The 24,311-nt window shown below is 35.3% G+C and overlaps 1 protein-coding gene across 1 annotated transcript; it reads right to left on the bottom strand.

Moving 5' to 3' along the window:
- Positions 1-1,138: 1,138 nt before the first annotated feature.
- On the bottom strand, positions 1,139-20,128 carry ANXA1 (annexin A1). The gene is made up of 13 exons (XM_055578313.1): positions 19,945-20,128; positions 12,996-13,072; positions 12,791-12,899; positions 12,070-12,164; positions 10,897-11,010; positions 10,367-10,457; positions 8,671-8,750; positions 8,421-8,477; positions 6,549-6,642; positions 5,116-5,211; positions 3,971-4,029; positions 2,504-2,626; positions 1,139-1,481 (listed from the first exon to the last, which is right to left on the bottom strand). Exons 2-13 carry the CDS (start codon positions 13,059-13,061, stop codon positions 1,425-1,427), a joined length of 1,041 nt encoding a protein of 346 aa, XP_055434288.1. The 5' UTR covers positions 13,062-13,072; positions 19,945-20,128; the 3' UTR covers positions 1,139-1,424.
- Positions 20,129-24,311: the final 4,183 nt, after the last annotated feature.

The raw sequence follows: 24,311 nt of genomic DNA, 5'->3' as shown, positions 1-24,311 counted from the left end.
AACCACATATTTGACAAAGGACTAATATCTAGAATTTATAAAAAGTTCTCAAAATTCAACAATAAAAAAATAGACAATGTCAAAATACAAAATAGTGACAATGTCAAGTGCTGATGAGGTTGTGGAGAAACTAGATTACTTATATATTTATTGTGGGAAAGTAAAATGGTACACCATCCTGGAAATCAATCTGATAGTTTCTTAGAAATCTATACAAAGCTGAAACTCCAGTACTTTGGCTACCTCATCATGCGAAGAGTTGACTCATTGGAAAAGACTCTGATGCTGGGAGGGATTGGGGGCAGGAGGAGAAGGGGACGACAGAGGATGAGATGGCTGGATGGCATCACTGACTCGATGGACGTGAGTTTGAGTGAACTCCAGGAGATGGTGATGGACAGGGAGGCCTGGAGTGCTGCGATTCATGGGGTCGCAAAGAGTCGGACACGACTGAGTGACTGACTGAACTGACTGATACATGCAACTACCATTTTTTTAAAAAGTGAGGAATTTTTATTGCTGATGCCATTTCATCTTTATACTGGTTCATGAAATATAGCAGAATGTTCAACTGTTACAATGCTGATGCAATAAATTCCACTATTATACAGAGATACCATCTCAATAATCTGTAACCAGATGGTAAAAGGGTTAGTTGTTCAGTTGTGTTCCACTCTTTGTGACCCCATGGATTGGAGCCTGCCAGTCCCCTTCATCCATGGAATTCTCCAGGCAAGAAGACTGGAGTGGGTAGCCATTCCCTTCTCCAGGGGAACTTCCCAACCCTGGGATTGAACCCAGGTCTCCTGCATTGCAGACAGTCTTTACTATCTGAGCTACAATACATACAATGCAAAGTAAAAGTGTTAGTTGCTCAGAATTTCATGGACAGAGGATCCTGGCAGGCTATAGTCCATGGGGTCACTAAGAGTCAGACACAACTGAGCACATACACAAAGATGGTAAAATGTAAAAAGTACAGTTTCTAACTCTGTGAATATTTTATTTAATATGCAAAATCTATTTCAACAAGTGATCATAATATAAAATTCAGATTCCTGTCCCTTGATATCAAATTAAGCAACTGCACTACACACAAAAGAAAATCAGAATAGAAAAATCAGTAACACACCAACTGTCCTGTAAAATCATTTTATTTTCTGCAAGATAAATATTTTTCTTAGGCATTGTTACTAGAACAACCTCTTTGTAGGGTTTTATAGTTTGGAATAACTATATTTAAAAAAAAATTTGTATTTATAAAGAGTTGTAATACAAAAAATGATTTATAGGCTATTTTTCAGGAAGAAGTTACTAGACTATATTTCTATTGAAGAAACTTTCCTATTTAAATCTATGATATGGAATGAAAAGATGATTAAAAAGTCTTCTGATCAAAAAGCTTGAGATCATCAAAGGAATGTTTAGTCTCTTCCACAGAGAGCCACCAGGATTTTTTCATAATCTCCTTTGGTTTCATCCTGTTGATAAAAATAAAGTATATTTAATGCTACCTGAGACCACAATCAATAGAAAATATTTTTAAATTGTAGACTAATTATTGTATTAGGCTTAACATACATCACAGTATATCAATTTTTTAGGATCTTGGATAAGAATATCACTTATTTAATTAATAAAATTTATATAGCAGATAACTGGTATTTTTAATTGATTATATGAAAGCAATAGCTTTCAAAATTCAGATAGCAAACTTCTTTCAATTATTCTATATTAAAGCCATTATTTTCCAAGAATGAAATATAACACAGAATAAATATAGCAAAATATAATTTCATATCACCTCTGACTTGCTAAACCAGAGTGAAGGTTACAAGTCCACGATAGTCTCAATTTTCATGTTAGATTTTTGTTATCCAATATAAATGCCAAATTGAATTTAAATAGTCATCTATCTTTCATTAAGTTCAAAACTCCTTGACTTGTCTTTCTTTTTTACTTTCTTTTTTTTTTTCTTCTTTTTTACTTTCTAACTTGAACATGCATTCTATATTTTCTACATATGACAAAGTTAAGGAAAATTTTAGAATAAAAAGTTTCTAATCCTCTGATCAATATTCATTGCAACATAAATCATTATATATCTCTACCAAAGTATTTTGATTGCTAAATGTATGTATGGTAAACTGTTTCCATGACTATTGAAAAATCTGCAGTCTTTCTACATAGAACTCACTAGAATATTTTACCAGTGAAAGTTCAATTTACTTTAAATTATGTATCTTTTTAAAAATTTTTATTTTTTGGTCATACTGTGCAGCAAGTAGGATCTTAGTTCAGCAACCAGGGATCAAACTCATGTCCCTTGCAGTTAAAGTATATAGTCTTAACCACTAGACCACAAGAAAATTCTCTGTATCTTAATATAACAAATTAATCTTATATATGTAATTTATGGATACAGTAAGCCAGCCCTTCTTTATGAAGAAGTTGCAAAAAAATTATCATTTGTGGGGGTAACATTATGAGAATTACAACATACCAGGATGGCTTGACAGAGAGAGATGCCATATAACTTCTGATAGCATGCTTTGATGTCATTCATGTCAATTTCAGAACGGGAAACCATAATCCTGATCAGTGTCTTATGACGAGTTCCAACACCCTGTCAGAAACAAATGATGGCAAGTGTCCCTTATATTCCAAGCTTACTCTTAAGGTAGTATGTGGGTATGAATGTGAAGTTCTTTTGCTAACCTATATAGTTTTTATGGAGAAACTATTTCCACAGTAAAATATGCACAAACACACACACTTCAAACAAGTGGTAATAAAATGACACGAACTCAACTGTGACAAGAGAATTATATAGAGAGCTTTTAAAACCTCCTAACTGATCTTCCACTATCCAGTCTTTCCTCTGTCTAAGCTATTCAAGAATTGCAAAGTAAACTTTCTACGTTGTAAATCTGATCATTTGATTCATCTGCTTAAAACCTTTTAGTGACCTTCTGTTAATTTTAGGATGAAAATCAATCATTTTACCTGGGCTTACAATGCCCTGCCTAATTCTACAACTTCTTCCACCATGCACCATCACTCTAATTATATTTATTATCCTGAAAGGGACATGCTGTGTTCTCCTCCAGGACCAGACTTGCTTTATCCCTTCATTCTTTACACTCCTGCTCTCATCTGGCTAATTCCTGTTCAAATAGCATGTTGTGATTTAGCTGACAGCTACACTGCTTTCCAAAGTCTGGGACACAGGTCCCTCTTCTCATTTACAATACTAGGTGTTCTCATTACCCATCTAATAACCTCACTAGGTAACAGCAGGCATGGGGTCAGGAACTGTTCTGCCAACTACCTGGTGGAACATGCCTATCACATCACAGGGACTCTTTTCTATTAATTGAACGGTTACATTGCTTTCTCCTAAGACTTCCTTATTTTGGAGTTGCAAAGGGAAAAAATAGACAACTTCATAACTTTTCACAAGTATATAGGTACCATCCTATATAATAAAATGCAAGCTAGACAATAAAGTGCAGTACTTAAAGTGATATCTCAAATACATCTTAACAACACCTTACACTTTGATGAGCTTAGAATGACATTTTAAAATCTTAGAATGACATATGGAAGGCAAAATAATAAAAATGATAAATGAAATTTAGAAGAGATTGTAAAGCTTAGAATCTTAGCAGGTTGCTAAAATCATACATTAAAAGAGGAAGTATATCGCCCTTCCTCTGCTGACTCAGATTTTACGCAAATCATGAGTAATCTACAAATTGCTTTCAAGCTCACCTTACTATCTTACCTATAAAAGAGTATAACAAGTCTAACAGAATTTTATTTTAAGAAGTGCATTACCTCTTGCATTGGATAGAAAATAATTTTTAATGAAAAGATATCAAAAAATAAATGTAATTTTTAAACAATATGGGATTTTCTGTTCTCTCCATACACAGTAATTTTTCCCTCAAAGCAAATCATATGTTACCTTCATGGCCTGATGGAGCTTCTCAGCAAAGAACATTGGCTTGTTTGTAGCACACTTCACTGTAAGAGAGGCATGTTTTAGTTGATATCTTTACCACAAAAGAAGAAAGATACATATGAAAGAAATAGGAAATACAGAGGTTTTCAAGTAAGATTCTGTTCTCTTTTCCTGTTCCTCACCATCCACCCCCAGTAAGGGATATTTGGCTTAAAAGAAGCTATTTTCTAGATGGTGATTTTGAATATTCTGTCCTCTGACAGTATCATTTATCTCCTATTATCCTAAGTCCACCGATAGCAACTTCAATAGTTCATGTTATCCTGAGTATACTCTTCATGGAAACAAGGAAACCAGTAGATATGTTAAAGGCCGTGTTGGCAGGCAAGAAATACTTTTTTTCCTGTTGTAATAAGAAAAAAAATCCAAGTGGGACAGGACAGTCATAAAATATAAGGCAACTGCCAAATAAAATACTAACAGATGTGTCAATCAGTATTAAGAAGATTCTCTACCTTCTTACTCCAAGTGTCATCTATGGACCAAAAGAACTGGAGTCAACTGAGAATTTGTTAGAAATGCAGACTTCCAGTTTCCACCCAGACCTACTGAATTAGAATCAGCGTTTTAGCAAGATTCCCAAAGGATTCATGTGCACATTACTGTTTGAGAAGCACTGCTTTATAGTGTAGGTTTCCAAACTTGGACTGGTCATCTGAATAAAAGGGAAAACTTTAAAATTCTTTTCTTCTGAAGGCCTAAATCCTTTAAGCTTGCCCAAGATTACTCAGCAAGTGACAGACCAGGATATGGACCTTCATTTATCTAATTCCAAATCCCATGCTCTTAATGACCATTTTGACTTTCCTTTTTGCCATGCCCAGCCTGGTATATTGCATGGTACAAGTAGATGCTCAGTATTATCCACCAGCTCATCTTTTTAATCAAGGAAATAATACCTGTAATCATAACAAGACTATTGCATCACTTTAGTTAAATATTTATTGCCATTATCTTACATGCTACCTCTATTTGCAACATAAATTATATATGAGTTTTTGTCTTATTATTATATTTTGTAGATTATTGGACAACATTGACAATACAATTTCAAGTTAGAAAACTCTTCCCCCTCCAGGACTACATACCAATAACTGTGAGGCATTTCTCGATGTCACCTTTCAACTCCAGGTCCAGAACTTTGTTCATGTCATGCTTACTATACTTGGAATATTTCTGAAACACTGAATATTAAGTTTAAATTTAGAGATGTACAAAACATCCTTTTTTTTTTTTTTTTTAGCAAACTAGCAAAATCAGGCATGGCCACAAAGTCAAAGCATTCCTTATGTGTATGCTAAGTCACTTCAGTAGTGTCTGACTTTTTGTGACCCCATGGACTATCATCTGCCAGGCTCCTTTGGCCATGGGATTTTCCAGGCTTATACTGGAATGGGTTGCTATGCCCTCCTCCAGGGGATCTTCCCAACCCAGGGATCGAACCCACATTTCTTAACATATCCTGCATTGGCAGGCAGGTTCTTTACCACTAGCACCACCTGGGAAGCCCAAAGCATTCCTTAGGAGGACTGAACTTCAAAAAACACAATGTAAATCTAACTATTCATCTGAGCATATTTTGGATACATCATCTTCTCTGAGGGATGTAATTCACATGGCTATTTTTGTGCTTCTGTGTATTTTGGGAAAATTTTTGCAAATGTTGACATTTATTAGAAGTGACATTTGATTGACAGCCGTAACTCCACATCAGAGCCAAATGTCACAGCAAATGGATCTTTCTTTATATAAAGATCTGTGTTGTAGATTCCTCTTAATTCTAATCTCAGAGTGCTAACAGAGTGCTGTTATCAAATAATAAACTTGAAGTAATCATCACGTCCTGCACTTTGTCTTGACTTCCAAAACACTCAGGGCTAAATCTTGTGGCAAGAACTCTCTTTTAGCTTTTGTTTCTGAAGTTTCTAGATACTCTTTTCTTCACTTAGCCTCAGGTGTTTTTTTCTTCATTGTAATTTCATGTGTTCTGTTTTACCTGTATATATTGTCAGACCTATTCCAAATATTTTGAGGAAAAAAAAATAGTAAAAATAACAAACTAATGTTCTACATGCCAAAGTCATAAAATGTGTTTCAAATACTATCAAGTGGTGTCTGTACAAAGCGGGACAAATGCACAAGTAGCGATAAGAGATCAGGAGCACTGCATCCGTTTGGTTTCAGAGTGCCACTGATTAAGATTTCTTTCTTGCTTTCTCTTGAAAGTGTTAGTCACTCTGTCGTGTCCAACTCTTTGCGACCCCATGGACTATAGCTTGCCAAGCTCCCCTGACCATGGGATTCTTCAGGCAAGAATACTGGAGTGTATTTGCCATTCATTTCCTTCTCTGGGGAATCTTCCTGACCCAGGGATCGAACCCAGGTCTCCTGCAGTGCAGGCAGACTCTTTACCATCTGAGCTACCAGGGAAGCCCTTTCCTTTCTCTTGCTTGTCCTCACTGGAAAAAAAAAAAAAGTGACTTCTGCAAACAGTCCCAGGGAACATTTGTTTTCTTCTTACCTCTGCGAAGATGGGGATAGCTCCTGGTGGTAAGAATGGTAATGAACACATTCACATCTGTCCCTTTTCTTCTTTCTCCTGCTTCATATAAGGCCTGTTAAGAAACACAAAAACAAACACTTGACCATCTGAGGACTTGATATCTGCATAAGAATGTCAGATCTCTTCAAAGATTTTGGAGGCAGCTGCTTTGTGTCCGATACAATCAGAGCAGGTGGCAATGCTAAGATTACAAGTTCCTTAGAGATGGAAACCTTGTTTTGTCAAGTATCTTCCATAATCTCTCAAGTTGCCTTGCAAACGCTAGAGACTGAATCTATGCATGCAAAATAAATGTTTATTGAGTTAACTTGCTTTAAGATTGCATTCTATATCAAGAAAACATCAAGGGACACTCTCTAATTTTTACTTTTACTTTTAAGTGTTCAAAGTGATTTTCAGTGAATGGTACTAATAAATCAATAATTCAACCATTACCTAGGTGTTGATTTTGATGTAAGAATTTTGGGATTCAAATTCTGACTCTGCAACTTAATCGTTCCTAGATATTAGTACTAAGATATCTTAGTAATCTTATGTAGTTTCACATTATTAAACTACAGACTTTCCTCTTTTGTAAATGGAAAAGATAATCTCTGCCTTATTGTCACCAACATGCTCTGTTACCTTTGAAATGTTAATTACCACCCCCCTCCTGGGTCACACTAATCCATGTAATGGCCATAAATACACATCTAAGAGCCCTGATAGTCTTTTTTTAATTTTTGCCTGCACTGGGTCTTTGCAGCTGCATGTGGGCTTTCTCTAGTTGTAGAGAGCAGGCACTATTCCCTAGCTGTAGTGTGCGGTGGTTTCTCTTGTTGCAGAGCACCGGCTCTAGGCACATGGGCTCAGTAGTTGTGGCACATGGGCTTAGTTGCTCCGAGGCATGTGGGATCTTCCTGGACAAGGGATTGAACTGGTGTCCTCTGCATTGCAAGGCGGATTCCTAACCACTGGACTACCAGGGAAGCTCCCTGATAGGCTTACAATGGAAAGCAAATTCAGAAGTATCACAAGCAAATAAGAGTAATTTCTTACTATGGGCAGTTACTCAAAGTTATTCGGGACTTTCTGAGCAAACAACTGATATAGAAGCATTTATTCAACAAAAGTCAATAGATGCCTATTATGTGCAGGATAATGCACTGATATAGTGAAGAGAGTGTAGTAGTCAAGTAAGTTTCTATTTTTACTAACTCACTGTGATGCATTTGTGGAGAATACTAACTGTACCATGAGAACAGCATATGTAAATACTAGATGCCATTTTTTTAACAAAAATTCCAAGTCCCAAAATGACACAGTTTTTCTAATATTGCCAATACACTGATGTATTAAAAAAACAAGCAACCTCACTGAAACAATATATAATAATATACTTCAAAATATATAAATGCTATAACTTTTATAATTTTAATATCATTACCATAATATTTTTACAATATAAACTTACACCTCTAAACCAATGTTCACTGTTTAAAGAATTGTTAGATGTGTTTATTTTTTTCACTTTTACTTTCTTATACCTGGTAAAATAAAAACTCAGGGTTTTCTCAATAACAGATCAAAATTTTACTATTCTTTCTCAATCCTCTCCAGCTTCAAGAACAGTGCAACCGTTGAAAACATAAAGACCACATTTCCTCTCGTGGATTGTTTGAGTCCTGGCTGGTGGGCATCCTTCAGGGAACGGACATTAGGTGCCATTATCCTTTTGGAGAATCTCATATCTGCTTTCACATGGAGGCCCTCAAGTAGTACCTCACCTCAGGTCGGACCTAATTGAAGTAGCAAAGTGGATTCTAAGAGTATTCATAAGCACTTGCTTACCCTGGCATCTGAATCAGCCAAGTCGTCATTTACAGCAAGCTCCTCAGATCGGTCACCCTGGAAAATATCCCATTCTCGTGTAAGTAGTTTTCTAGCATATAATCACATGGCTTATTTATTCTCTTAAAATCAGATGAGTAATATTCTTTGCAGAAAAAAGGGGTGAATTGCTCATTTCTAGAGAGAGATGAAATCTAAGATTTTACTTTTCATCAAAGAAGAGATATTTCCAGATCTATTTTAGTTATACCTTAGCAAGAGAAAGCAAAGCCTTCTCATAATCTCCAGATGTGTCTGAGGCGATGTCTTTAGCCAGATCTCTCTTCAGTTCTGAGAAATAGGAAAAGTATATTTTGTAGTAAACTAGTGATAATGGTGATGGTAATAATATCTAACATCTCTATATTGGGTCACAACTTGCAATGCCAAATGTTCAATGATTTATGGAACACATTTCAAATAGTTTCATTTTTTAATAAAGCAAAATCAGATCAAGTAAAATTTTTGATCATCAAATTTATTTCCTATAAAGCAATTAAAACAATTTAGATAACACTGTGAATGAAACTCTACAGCCCTAAAGCTTTTGCTAACAAGAATAAATTGCACAGGAATACATTACTAGATAACTATTTCTGAAATAAACTATACCAGAATTTAAGCAATGGGGTGAATAGAACAGTTATTTAAAAGGATAAAACAAAGTGCTTGCTTGAACATAGAGTATTTATTTACTTTGAAGTGATAAATATCTTATATGGAATACAATTTAGTTATGTATGCATATGTGTATGTATACACATCTACAGTAGATATAGATTTAAAATGTTTCTCTGTTAAACACCCTTACTTAACATTAAAAAATAATGCTGTTATTATCTTTTCAGCAAAAATTTACCTGAATTTATAGTTGACTAGAAGGCAGAACATTTTAATAAACAGTCACTGAACTGTACCTCGGGAATAATTTATGGCTATTTGCCTTTGTAAACTATGTTTTATAAAATAAAAAAAAATAGTAATAATGCCCCTCTTGATGACTGTCACTGATAAATAGACCTAAGGTAAATATTGATAATGAGGTAAGAATTGCAGAACATGAGGTTAAAAGCTTCCTTATTCTGATTCCTTTATTAGATTGCTGTGAAAATAATACACGAGGACTATTGTATTCTCTGTGCTTGGTTTTAAAATCACGCAGAATGATCCTCTATGGTGCTACATATTGGGTTGGGAAAATTAAACAAAAAAAAAAACAAGGGGCTTGGGAAACTAGAAAAAGAAAATAGTGATGAGCCAACACTGCCCAGGACCCATTTGCAGATATCCTCTTTACAGTGTTAAGCATACCATTGAAATGAGATGTTTCACTGAATAGATAAAATGAGCCGTGGCTAGTCTCTCATCCCCATGAATCTAACTGGATGTTAACAGTGAGTAAGTCATGTATGTTCATAATGGTAAAGTTAGCTTCCATCAGAGAATTATAAGCACCAAGCTGTTTACCTTTTCAAGGACAAATGTTTGGAGGGTTTTTGTTTGTTTTTGTTTGTTTTTGTTGTTGTTATCTTTTCAAAGTGAAAAGACAACGGGACATTTTTATGAAATAAATCTCTGAAAAGTAGGAAATGTTTTTAGAAAATTCTTTAAATTCAGATCTTTGAATTGAGGGTTTCATTGCAATACAATGTGGCCATTTGTCCCAGACACAATTTTTTTAAGTGCAAAGTTGATGAGGACTGAAACAATCATGTCCCTTATTTGTACCCCACTAACTCTATGTGTCTGGTAACCATATGTGCTTGTGATAGACCTGTGACAGACAATGAAAGAAAAATTTTAATATGTACTTTTCCCATAATTAACATCCACACTCAATTTTTCAAAAAGTATATCAGAATTCCTTTTCAACTAAGACACTTGGACTGTTAGGCATTAAAACTTACCTTCTCTATAGACTCTGTTAATTTCTCTGATTTCTCTGTTAGTTCTTGATGCCAGAATTTCATTCAGAGTGTCTTCATCAGTCCCAAGGCCCTGAATTGAAAAAGATTTAAAAAAAAAGAAGAAATGTAGAAAAATCTTCATTCAAAAGTATCAACTAGTTATTATGTTCCAAAATTTGTCTGAATCTGACATTTAGTAAATTTCTCACATTTAATAAATATCCACAATATTTATTAATTGCAATAAAGTATGTATTATATTGCTTAAAAAACAAAATGGGTTTAATGCCAATATTTTGGGCAAATAAATACAAAGTGAGATCTATTAAATACGGTAACATCATGAAGATAGTGGAAATAGCATAGTTGTTAACACCAGCATCTATTTTTTCATTTATTTATTCATTCACTTATTCATCTTATTACCACTGATGGGTGGCCCTATGCTGGTTGTTGAGAATATACTAGGAGGCATAAGTGGTTTGGACATGCTTTGAGGAAAGGAGCTTTGTTTAAATCAGGTGGTTTACCTTCATGGCAGCACGGAGCTCTTCAGCATCAAACTGGGCTGGAGTTTTCAATAGAGCCAAAACAACTTCCTCAAGGTGACCGAGGAGGGCTTTCTTCAGAACTTCATCCAGAGGCTATAATAAGAAGATATATAACCTTTTAGTAAATAACACATTAGGTGATATAGTAAAGCAGTGTTATTTGATGTGTAGCTAATCTTACTGAGTCCTAAACCTAACCATTTTTCATAGCTCCTTCCCTTTACATAGAAAAGGGTACCCAATATTTAATATCTTAATCTTTTTGGTTCTAGAGTGATTAGAATGAAATTTACTGAATTTATTGATAACTCCTTAAAGGATAGCATTCTCAATCTTTTATAGAGGGAATAAATGACAAAGCTCAAATTATAAAGATTGTGTATTAACTGAAATAGTAATAAGAATACTTAAAAAATAATGTATTAATAACTTTTCCAACCATTGAAATTTGCACTTTTCAAATAAGCACTGTAATCAGACATTATGTGGTTTTCTAACTACACTCCTTAAAAAAATTACCCATATTTTGTATAAAATAGAAACCTTACTTTTAAAGTAGAATTATACATATAAACTTTACGTTCAGACACTAAACAACTCAGTTTAAAATTTAACAGAAGTCACATTTCAATCAGAATATATTTCTTACTGCCAACAGTAATCTTGATGTCTGTTATGCTCAAGTTAAAGGCTTATCTCTAATGTAGAACACCACATGTGCAAAGAATCAAAACAATGCATAAAACCAGCAAATTTGATAGCATTGATTACATTGCAACCAAGAAAATAAATACAGTAATCCCAGACTTAGTTGTAATGGAAAACAGTGGCTAGAGACTGAAAGAACTAGGCAACTGAATTTCAAAATCTACGCACGCATACTTAGTTGTATTCGACTCTTTGCGGTCCCATCAACTGTAGTTCACCAGGCTCCTCTGCCCATACAATTTTCCAGGCAACAATACTGGAGTGGCTTACCATTTCCTACTCCAGGGGATCTTCCTTACCCAGGGATCAAACCTGTGTCTCTTGTGTCTCCTGCATTGGCAGGCAAAGATTCTTTACCACCACTCCCTGAGAAGCCCATCAAACGCTATATTTAAACATAAATATGACTGAAATTAATTATCTAAATTAACCACTACAACCGACCTTTCCTTTCTCCTGCAGATAGGCCGCTTTGATCTGCTGACGCTGTGCATTGTTTCTCTTAGTCAGAATTTCAATGATGGTTGCTTCATCCACACCTGGAAATAAAGGGCCTCTAGACTTTAAAAATCAATTTTCTTTATTGTGAATAACAGACATAAAATGATTCATTATCAAGATGCTTCAAATGAAGATCTTAACAAAACAAAGAAGTATAAATTATAACAGGCTGGGACATGGATGCGACTCTGTATATCAGATGAAAGCACTTGGGATGACATTCTCTTCTCTCTGAGAAAGTGAAAAAATGGTTCATTTGTGTCCTACTCTTTGTGACCCCATGGACTGTAGCCTGCCAGGCTTCTCTGTCCATGGGATTCTCCAGGCAAGAATACTAGAGTGGGTTGCCATTCCCTTCTCCAGGAGATCTTCCCAGCGCAGGGATTGAACCCGGATCTTCTGCACTGCAGGCAGATTCTTTACCGTCTGAGACACCAAAGGAAGAAGAAATTCTCCCCAGCCCTCAGTGCTGCAGTGTTTGTTCCGAGTTCACACCTTAAGTGCGAACAGAGGTGCTGACTTCAGCATTCAGTCTGTTAGAAATGAGATTGATAAAGATCTTGTATCTTCAAAACGAAGCAGACTCTTTCCATTGCACATGTTTGTTTTTCAGTAGCCATTCTGAAATGTCTAGGAGGGGACTGTTTGGGGAAGACAGAATTACCTTTAACTGTGATTGCTTTGTGCAAGGCCTCAACATCCGAAGATGGATTGAACGTAGGATAGGGGCTCACTGCTGACCCAGGACCACCTTTGGATCCTTTCACTGTTTTCTGTGAATGAGAAATAAATTACTGTCCATTCACTTACATTTGCTTCTATTTTAATACTACGATTTAAGTAAGTTATTTTATTGCCTCTCGACTTACAATGTATTCCTGCTCTTCATTTTCAATAAACCAGGCCTGCTTGAGGAATTCAGATACCATTGCCATTTTTGAAGGATCTGAAAAGAAAACAGGTTGATGTTTTTACAAACCACAAACTCACCACATATACATACCACTCCACTCCCTTACATACGTAAGACGTAGAGCTGCCTTGCTTTTACTTTCCAGGATTACTCTTAGGAGCATCATACAATGCTAGATTTAGTGTATTTCTGGCCATGCTGCATGCCAAAAGATGTGGGATATTAGCTCCCCAACCAGGGATTGAACTTGCACCCACTGCAGTGGAAGCAGGAGTCCTAACCCCTAGACTGCCTGGGAAGTCCCTAGATTTGAATTTATTTTAAAGAGACTCTACTACCTTTGAATAGAAACCCAAAGCCTCAGAAATGTAGCTCTTTCTCAGTATATTCAGGCCTAACCTTAGGGCTCAGATGACGTCTATAAGTAAGCATATAGGCTGTAAAGAGCGAAGCTGGTGTTTCATTTCACTGTCCTAAATTTACAGATCACCTGCTGTATAGCAAGCCCTGAGGGCACAAAAACACTGAATCATCCTTTGCCTCAAAGAACTTAAAGCCAGTATGTGCTCTTCCTAAGAAAACTCAAAAGTTTAAGAATTCTTAGAGGAAGTTCTGGGTGATCTGAGACTCTTTTGGGGGAAGGTTTGAGATTAAATTGGCTAAAAAGTTAAAGAGAACAAAACAGAGGAGCCTGTCATATTTGGGAAGTTGAAAAGAGTTTATTAGCTCAAGAAGCCCAAATTTAAAAGGTCAAATGTGTTTCCAAAGTTTTGGATAAACATTAATGGGTTTTTTTTTAAGTTATATTTCAGAAAAATGACTCATCCTGTGTCATAGAGAATGCCTAGGAGATGGGCAAGATGGAATATTAGAGACCACTTAGTAAGCTGTGGGAGAATCCATGTAGGGTTAATGAGGACTTGAACAAAGCTATTGGGGAGAGAAAGAACATTATACTGGCATTTATAAGGTAAGATAATCTATGACAATCTACAGGAGTGGATTCAGACTCAAAACTCTACCTAAAAAAAAAAAAAAAAGATATTCTTGTGAGATTTCTCCTTGAAATAATTCAGTTTTCTTTTCCATTCCTTGGTATAAAATTATTTCAGCACCTGGAATAATCACTACACTCACATTTCTTCTATTTGAGCTGTCTGAATTCTCATCCTACATGTGTTGTTTTTCTTTTTTTACCAATACAAAATAATCCTGGAAAAGAATTATTTTATACCAGCTGCTTTGCTCTAACAGGATTCTTTAGAGTGAAACTGCACCATGCATGCCCTCCATTGGAAAACTGTATGTTAAAGAAAATTGCTTGACTTACTATCATCATTCAGCAATATTTTTATTTAATAAGCTATGTATATGTTTAAAACTTGAAGTACATTAAAAAATTAATGCGTTTACTGCATTATCTACAAAAGAAACCCTCAAGGATCCTTTTTGTCTAGGATTTTTTTTTTTTACGAGCCTAAGCTCCAGGTCTATGCTGATCGATCTCTCCACACCCTTTTATTTCTCTGGAGACTGCTATTATGAGTACATCTGAAAGAGACTGGAAGGAAGATCTTAGCAGTTTTGAATTCTCCCTGTGAAGCTAAATGACTCGTGAGGAGTAAAACCCATAGCCTGATTCTTTACCGGTATGTTCAAAGTATTTCAATCCCCACCTACTGAAAAGGGGCAGAAATTCTAAGTAATGAGATTAAATACATGAGGGAAATAATATCCAAAGCAGAAACTAGCTCTACTTAATTATCATGGGAATTGTTCAAATTACTGTTCTGTCATCTGTGAGGAGAACCAATATATTGTGCTCTTATTTAATCTCTGCCCCCAGCAACTGATCAATTTAAAGTTAGCTCCTGAGGTGAAGTGATGGTGTACAGTTTTGCACAAGGTTTTAGTTCCTGTTACACCATAATCCGCTGCAACTCTTGTTGGCACATGGAGTTTCATTTTCCTCTTGCTTAATTGCATATACAAAACTTCTTGCAATTTCTGGCAAGGTTGCAGGTATTTAAAATATCCATTTTTTATCTCATCCACGCCCTTTAGAAAGTAGACTTCTCAAAATGAGTGATATAATCGGTCACTTAGTGGAATAATTTTCCCTCAGTAATAGAAACAGATATTCCAATATTTCCACTTTTTTCAATTAGAAGCGAAAAACTTCAAAAGCGATCAAAAAGGAGATTAAGAATATTGTCAAATATAACTTTTAAAATGATCCTCACAACTTCAAAATAAATTTTATGAAAACTTTACTGTACATTACAATTTTTTCACTTAAAAATGCTTATATAATGCATTAATTTCTTAAAAGAATAAACTTGAGAAAGACTAGAAAATATTTCTCTATTAATTATATTATACAAAATAACAAAAATAAAAGGGTTAAATAATTTGTTTCACATATGTCCATAGAGAACACAGCTTTGTGACATATCTTCTGTGTTCCTAGATTTTGGTCAGAAGCTATTTAGGTGACCTGGAAAAGTGATCTGGAATATGGTTTGGAAAAGAGAAGTAGCCTGAATAGAACCTTCTTCAGGAAAACAATTAGAGGAAAATGGACCCTCAATTCAGACAAATAAGATCCAATAGCTCTCAGCAAAGCTTAAAGATAGAAAGATTGTGACAGGATGTTAAAAAAAAAAAAAAAAAACTCCCTACAGGAAACAGATTTGTTCATATACTGCTAGTTAAGTGCTCAAATGCAACTCCATGTTTTAACAGAACCTTGAATAGTTGCAACATACCTTACAAATACCACAAACAGCAAAAATATTTTGCTCAAATTGTATTGCTAAACCATTCTGTCTTTTCAATACCTAACCTCTGCATGAAAACCAATGTGTTGTACTCGATAAAACCCACTTAATAATTTGAAGGTAAGATTTCTTAACTATCAACAAATAATGCATGCAAACACATTTTATAGACTGCAACATGCTATATAAATGTTTGTCATATATTTTTACTATTCAGAGAATGATCCAGTCTAGAAATTAGAATTGTACATTAAAAATAAAAAATTAATAATCCCATGAGTTCACAAGAGCCTTTTTTCCATCTTTCTTTTTAGTTGCAACATTTATTTTATTTTAGTTGCAACATTTAGAATATGTACTAGGTATTTAAGAGCCTATTTTCTTAATATTCCTTGGCTCAATATATATTTAATCTGGCTACCAATGAGCTCTGAAACCAAGATCATCTCAGTCCTTAGCATCATCTAATTTGAAGATGAAATTGAACATCTATAAATAGACTGATTTACATGGAAATCAATAAAATTCCAGCGTTGTTCTAATTAATAATCTGTGAAGATGCACTGCCTACCAATCTCATTTATCTATGAAAAAGTGTATACTTTTCTAGAAATTAACATTTTTATGTCATAAGAGAGCTCTCTTCCTCTCACTCAGCAAGAAATTAAAAGAAAGTAAATATGCATTAAATGATGCTTGCTAAATGTAAGAGAAAGGTATTCTAGAAATGGTACATTAGCAATTATACCAACTGTACAATTTGAGAAAACTAAGACATTGTATGAAAGTTAATTTCCTGATTTTTTTTTAAACTGCACTATGGTTGAAGTATTTAGAGACAGAGGGACACCATATCTGCAGTGGTCTCATAAATGTTACAGTAAAAATAACTATATAGAGAGGGTAGAAGAAGAAAAAGGAAGAATTAATGATAAAGCAAGTGTGGTAAAATATTAACACTTGGGGAATTTCGGTAAGAAGTATATGTAATTTTGTGCAATATTCTTGCAACTTTTCTGAAGGTTTGAAATTATAACACGACTGTTTTTAATAACTTTAAAAACCACATTTTCTATCTCAGTCACCTTCATGAAACCCTACTTCCAGAATTTTTGACAGAGGAAACTGAGTTTTGTGGTCTATCATGCCTTCCTGATGGTAAGTAAGAAAGATCAGAGTTCTGCAAAAACAGCAGCAGAAATTGATCTTCGCAGAGGACAACATCATTATCCCCATTTTCTACCTGGGGGAAAAATGTAATTTTTTTGTCAGTTTTCTAGATACTAGTGACAAGCATCAAGGCATACATAAATCTATGCTTTCTGATTCCAAAAGAGTGTATATGCTTTTAATGATCAACGATATTTTTAATAGCGGTGGCTCAGACGGTAAAGCGTCTGCCTGCAATGCGGGAGACCTGGGTTCGATTCTTGGGTTGGGAAGATCCCCTGCAGAAGGAAATGGCAATCCACTCCAGCACTCTTGCCTGGAAAATCCCATGGACGGAGGAGCCTGATAGGCTACAGTCCATGGGGTCGCAAAGAGTCGGACACGACTGAGCGACTTCACTTCACTATAGTTAAGAATCAAATTCATTCACAGTAAGCCCATGGAGACTGTGGCAGGTTTTACCCCAGCCTGAGGGAGTTTATTTTTCAGTGCTTTGGCCTGTGTAGTTTTTTTCCTCGATTATATATTTCACAAGTCTTTCCCACACCTACTCATGTGAGAAAAGGCAATTAGACTGTACAAAGGCATGACTTATGAAGAAACACTTTATGAAAGGTAGTTTCATGAATGTTTTGCTTCCAGGCCTTTGAGTAGGGTGTTCTGTTTGCCTGGCATGCTATTTCATTCTCCATATCCAATTCTCTTTGCCTAAATGATGCTTCTTAGAAAGGACTTAGCCTAGACCTCATCACATCCTCCAGACGGGCCTTCCTTAGTTCAACACTGGGGTAAGCGACCAACCATCTGTGCTCTCCCAAAGCATCCTGCCTTCACCCCTACACTTGCCCCTATTGTTCTGCATTATCACTTTCTATTTACTCATCTATATTTTTAGAGGCATTCCATGGGGGCAGTGATAATCTACCATGCCTGGCAGAATGCCTGGTACTTAGTATGCTGGAAAGCATTACTGAATGAACAAATAGTGTATCAGTGCTAATTATTTAGGAAAAATATCTATACTAATTTAACTAATGTTTTCTATCCACAAGTATAGGATGTAAAAATAAGAACTGAGGAGTTTTGAACCATATCTTGACTCTCTTTAGCTGGCCGTATGACCTGAAGAAAGCATTTAACTTTGGGGGTGAGGAGGGCTCTCCAATTATAAAAATAAGAGTTGGAATGCACAGTAGCTGAGATTCATTACAGCTCTGAAATGCTAGTCTTAAATTTCACCTCAAGTACCAGGAGGTGGAAAAAATTAGCATAGTGAAAGAAAAGTAGAGTGATGTTAGTCGCTCAGTCGTGTCTGACTCTTTGCAAACCCACGGACTGTAGCCCACCAGGCTCCACTGTCCAAGGAATTCTCCAGGCAAGAATACTGGAGTGGATAGCCATTCCCTTTTCCAGGGGATCTTCCTGATCCTGGGATTGAACCTGGATCTCCTGCATTGTAGGAGGACTCTTTAGGGTCTGAGCTGCCAGGGAAGCCCACAGTGAAGGAAGGTATTACATAAATTGTGTCTGTTATCTTTCTTATAAAAATCTCTCCCATTTTAAGGAAAGAGGAAATCATTTACTCAAAAGACAGCTTTTGGTTTATCACTGAAAAATAATATGTCCGCTGGTTTCAAATATGTCATCACTTAATGGGTCTAGAGAAGATTAAGCAGCAGCTGAGCAAGCTAACATCAATAGAAACCAATCTTTGCAGATCTTCTGATTGAAAAAGTATTTAATAACCACGAAACTTTAGCTGGTTTCTTAATAATATTATTATTAGCTATTCTGTCAACAGCTGTCAAATGATGGCTGTCTGCCAGATGTGGTTGAGCCTGGGGCTAGGGTGGTAACCCAGCTTCTGGAGAAGAGGCTAGGACTTTTGAAATTATGAAACTGGCATTTTACCACATTTGAGGTGTTCTGCAATGTGCCTACCAAAATACATTCCTGTGGGCAGAGGAGTCCAAACATAATTTTAGACACAAACTAGGCAAGAAAAGTACATAGTTTTTGATTAACTAGCACTAAAAATTAGATATCAGATCATTTAACTTAACACTGAGAATGAGCTAAGAAAAAATTCTTGAAGGAACATTTGTAATAAACAAGAGCCAGATATATGGTTAGGATTCAAAAATCCCTCACTTTTGCACATACATCCAACACCAGTAAAATCTCTACTTTAGATATGCTTTTTGCTTTTCTAAGGAGTTTTACAACCATTAGCTCATTCGACAATCAAGATGCTACTAAGTGGAATAATTTTTAGAGGGCCCTAATGACATTCCCAAGGGATAACTTATCTGACACCACCCAGGAAGTGTTTCCTTTCCCCTTAGGTTTTCAAATCTGCACTTGAAAAGCCAGTCTATGACACAGAGGCTCCAGGGGAAAGAATGTGGCCACACCCTCTCTAAATGAAATAAGTGGATCCTCTTATTTATTTATACTGCATGAGAGAACATAACATTAATTTAAAATGTTAATTACAAAGGGCATAATTTCCACTATGAGATTTGAATCTTTTTTTTTTTTTTTTAAGAAAAAAATAAATTATTTAAGTCCCTGGAACCCACCTCTGGGTTCTTCAGGCCTGGCTCCCCACAAACACCCACCATCCATCATGATTTCTACATAAAGTTCTTACAGATCTTGGAAACTCATAGCTTGTAGGAACAAACACATTCATCTCTTCTTTTCCATGGTAACTCACCAACAGTACAGAAAGCCAGTATTAAGCAAAGTTTTCTTGTTTTTAAAATTGTATTTTACTAAGTAAAAATATAACTACAATTTGTGATTTCCAAAATATAAATTCCCAATGTAATCTTACAGAAATGTTTGTCAAAGATATAAGTGCAGTAGCCAGAAGTTCTACAGTAGTAACGTTAAACACTGACAGTAAAAGTTATCAAAACAGCCAAAACTTAAAGGAAAACTAAGACTTACCTTTTTGTTTTTTTCACCTCCGTACAAAGAACTAAAGAGAGATTCTTCTCTGAACGGTTTGTGCTGGAAGTGGAACCCTGAGCTTCTGATTTTATAGAATTTCAAAGAGGCCACACCTAGCAACCAGAAGTTAGTAACTGGCAGTCTTTTGTTTGAAATACAGGGCTCAACCTTGCCCCAGAGTGAAACAAGCCTTGCAAAACTATTCGCTAAGCCAACTCAGAGCTAACAGCAAGAAGGAAAAGAAACGGAAGTACAGATTTTTTTTTTCCCTTCTTTAGTTTGCACTGCTTTTTTCAGGGGAGCAGAATACAAGAAGTGTTCAAGTATGCAGTACTATCTGCCTCAATCCTGATACCAATGACTGACATTTTTTTTTAGTTAGATGAATTGTGGAATGAAAAATCATAAACTTTAAAACAAAATAAAACTCTCACTGGTTAAGTCTCAGCTTCACCACTAGTTACTATGTGATTTGGGGGACATATTTAACTTCCCTGAATTTGCTTCAACTTTTGTGAAATAGGGATAGTACTTTCTAGGCTGCCAACTTACTAGAATTCTTGTGAGGATTAAAAAATAATATATCTGCAAAATTTAGTGTTATGACATACTGGGTCATTTTTGTTATTTTGTTATTTATTATTTTGTTATTTTATTCTTTATTTTTTAAATTGGAGTTATAATTGCTTTACAATATTGTGTTAGTTTCTGCTATACAATAATGTGAATCAGCTTGGATAGTTTTCTATTTCTATTTCACCAGCATTTTTCCTGCCTTCAAAACAAAATATGTTCTATGCTTACATATACCTTGTTGATATATATAAGAAATGAAAAAGACATAAAGTTTCAAATTGTCTCAAAATCTCAAAGTTAATTCTAGAAATATAACCATTATGACATTCTAAGAAAATATTGACATTAGAGAAAGGCTTAATACATTAATTATTTTTATAGACTAAGTTATATATAAATTTTCATACAAATAGATCCTTGGTATTCTGCAGAATTTGAACAATAAACCAGAACTACAAAATGAGAGGATTAGTGGAGTAGCAGCTGTTTCAGAACGAACAGGTATCACAAGAAATTTCCCACTTGACTCTAGGAAAGGAAATTTGTTTGGTAGTCTCGATGATGATTCATTTTTATTCTTCATGAAACCTTATAAGGTTATATATGATGTTTTCATTAAACTATGCACAAGTATGGACTCTCTCATAGTATTATAGTTCAGTTTATGCTACATTTTAGTAGTTCTTTTTTCTTTTAGATATCTCAGGTTATTATATATGTATATATCAGGTTTGGAAAAATCAGTGAAGATAGTTTCTTATGATTGTCAATTTTTAAAACATATTCTAAATTCTCAGTGCTAATGTTAATGAAGTCAACATATCCTGAAGAGGGAGATCATCTAATCTAAATATTTTGTCACCTACCATAACAAGTATGTTTTGAACTATTTAATTAAGTGCCAACTAATTAATTGATTGGTATTATTGCAAATTGGTATTATTGCATCTTGGACAGAGGTAGACCAGCTTTTTAATACCACATTTATTTTTGTCAGGTGAAAAAGGAAAAGATAATTACACAAATTATCTTATATTTGTATTTTTATTCCTGATTTTGACAATGGAAACATTGGAACATGCACAGTGACACTCCTGTGAAATGAAGAAAAAAGTCCATATAGTTTTTAGAAGACTACCTAAAAGAAACATATGGCCCCATTTTGTCCTGTTTTTGTGGTTACCAGTAGCATTAATGTGGAGGAATTGGGTTGTATATTTGGATTTGTAATACACTGGCAAACATATGATAGCAACAGTAGATGTGGTACCTTGGCAGAATTAAGGACAAAAAGTTAGAAAAACATTTTTTTCCAAAATTAACTTTCAGCTGTAACTCTAAAGGTAATGAAACTCCAAAATATAAAAAGAAAGTCACTAATCATATAGGAATATTTCTGTGAGTAATCTATTGGAAACTCTGTCCCCCCAATAATGCTGTCAAGTGGAATCTGGAAATAAAACATATCATGTGTTACCATTAGCAGCTTAAGGGATAATAACTGGTTAAATGCTTCGTGTACGTGAAAAGCCACATACTCCAAGACTGGGGGAATGAGTCACCACTCTTGCTGTTTCTAGAAGATGACTCATTAGTTCCATTTATTTTACACAGAGAGAACAGAAAATGAAGAAAAGGGGGAGAAAGAGAGAGTTAAAGTATCTATTATGTTTTATATTTTCTCTACTCCTGTAGTACAGACCTGATAGTGAAAAGGAAATAAAACAAGGATACAAAGTATGGAGTCTCTCACACATATCATACTTTAACAGAGCAAAAGTATTTGGACAAAATCTGACAAAACATCTGATTTAAGTAAGGGGTTTCCTCCACCCCTTTGTTTTAGGTTCTATCTAAGCATTCCTTTTCATGTGGAGAAAGAGGAATGCTCAGAATCATCAAAGACAGCAATTCTCTGAAATCTCAAAATTTCCCCACAGCTTTCTCACACCCATTATCCACAGTCAATGAAAATACTGCCTTAGTTTGTATTTCTAATGTGTGCATAGGTTAAAGAATTTTGAGAAATAGTGTTCTAAATGGTTTTCCCTTTATCTCTGGAAATATCAGATACTCATCATCACAAACACAACTAAATTATTGATTGTTATTATTACTCAGTTATTCCCAACATCATGTGAAATAAAAAAATAATTTTTAAAAAAAAATTTTACCCTCCCGCCCATTCAATGAAATAGTCCAATGAAGATACTGAAGGCCAATGGAGTGAATTTTCATTGGAGTGCATCATCTCACTGAAGTAAAAATAGACAAAAGCATGTATGTGTAACAAGTTGGAGGAAGGAACTTCATCTTCTTAACTAGGCATCCCAGGAACCAGGGAGCACAGCTGGAGGTGAGCAGCAAGCAGCCAGTGAAGCTTCATCTAGTGTTTGCTTTAGAGTGGCAGTGGTGATCAGATCAGACGGTGGCATTATAAATGTAACAGCACTTGAATCATCCTGAAACCATCCCCCCTGCACCTCCCCTCCATGGAAAAATTGTTTTCCAAGAAACCAGTCCCTGGTGCCAAGAAGGTTGAGAACCTCTGTTCTTAACACATCAGTACAGGAAGGTGGTTAATTGAGAATGTGAAGGAATAACATTTAGATACATTATCTTGCTTCCTTGATATGGATTTAACAGGGAAGAATGAAAGTTATCTCCCTGTCTGCCAAAGAATTAACCATGACTAGAATGCCCAGGGATTTGGAATCTCCTTATCCTCATGGACTTTGGAAGGAAAATAGTTTCCTAAGTTTTTCATTAGGGTCAAGCCAAAGTAAAACAATATTTTGTTTGTTTTGAAGGTCCAGACACATCTAGAGCAATGTTTCAACTGCTAAATCAAAATCATTAGTGAATTATGAAGTCAATTTGTTACGCAATGATCAACACTAAAAAGAAAGAAAGGAGTAGAATAGAATGAAATGGAACAACGTGGAAAGTATTGGTATGTTTCATTTATTATAAGGTAAGTATTATTTTGTGAAACTTTAGCTTATAATGCTGTGTGTTGATGCTTGTATGAATGGTGTAAAAATGTAATAGGTTGGTGGAAACAAAATTAAGGTTTCACACCATGATTTTAAATCATTATAACTAGGCTCAACACATCTGTATTAATCAAAATAGAAACCACTACAATCAACACATTTTTGCCAATGAGAAATAAGTCTGCTTATTCCTACAGCATAACAATCTGTGCTTTGGAATTTGACTAATTCTTGGAAAGCGTTTTCTGCATCCTACTGGTTGTGGAAACGTTTTGCCTGAAAAAAATGTTGTCAAGATGTTTGAAGAAGTGGTAGTTGGTTGGTGGGAGGTCATTTAAATACGGCAGATGAGGCAAAACTTTGTAGCCCAGTTCATTCAACTTTTGAAGAATTGGTTGTGCAATGTGCTGTCAGGCATTGTCATGAAGAAGAACTGGGCCCTTTCTGTTGACTGCCTGCTGCAGGGACTGCAGTTTTCAGTGCATCTCAATGATTTGCTGAGCATACTTATCAGATGTAATGGTTTCACTGGGATTCAGAAAGCTGGAGTGAATCAGATCTGCAGCAGACCACCAAACAGTGGCCCAGACCTTTTTTTGGTGCAAATTTGCCTTTGGGAAGGGCTTTGGAGCTTCTTCTCAGTCCAGCCATTGAGCTGGTTGTTGCTGATTGTCATATACAGTTCACTTTTCATCTCACATCACAGTTTGATCAAGAAGTGGTTTCTTGTTATTGCATAAGAATAAGAGAAGACATCTGGTCCCATCACTTCATGGTAAATAGATGGGGAAA

The sequence above is a fragment of the Bubalus kerabau genome, chromosome 4 (assembly GCF_029407905.1).
Source record: "Bubalus kerabau isolate K-KA32 ecotype Philippines breed swamp buffalo chromosome 4, PCC_UOA_SB_1v2, whole genome shotgun sequence".
NCBI lineage: Eukaryota > Metazoa > Chordata > Mammalia > Artiodactyla > Bovidae > Bubalus > Bubalus kerabau.
This window is presented reverse-complemented; position numbering and strand designations above follow the sequence as displayed.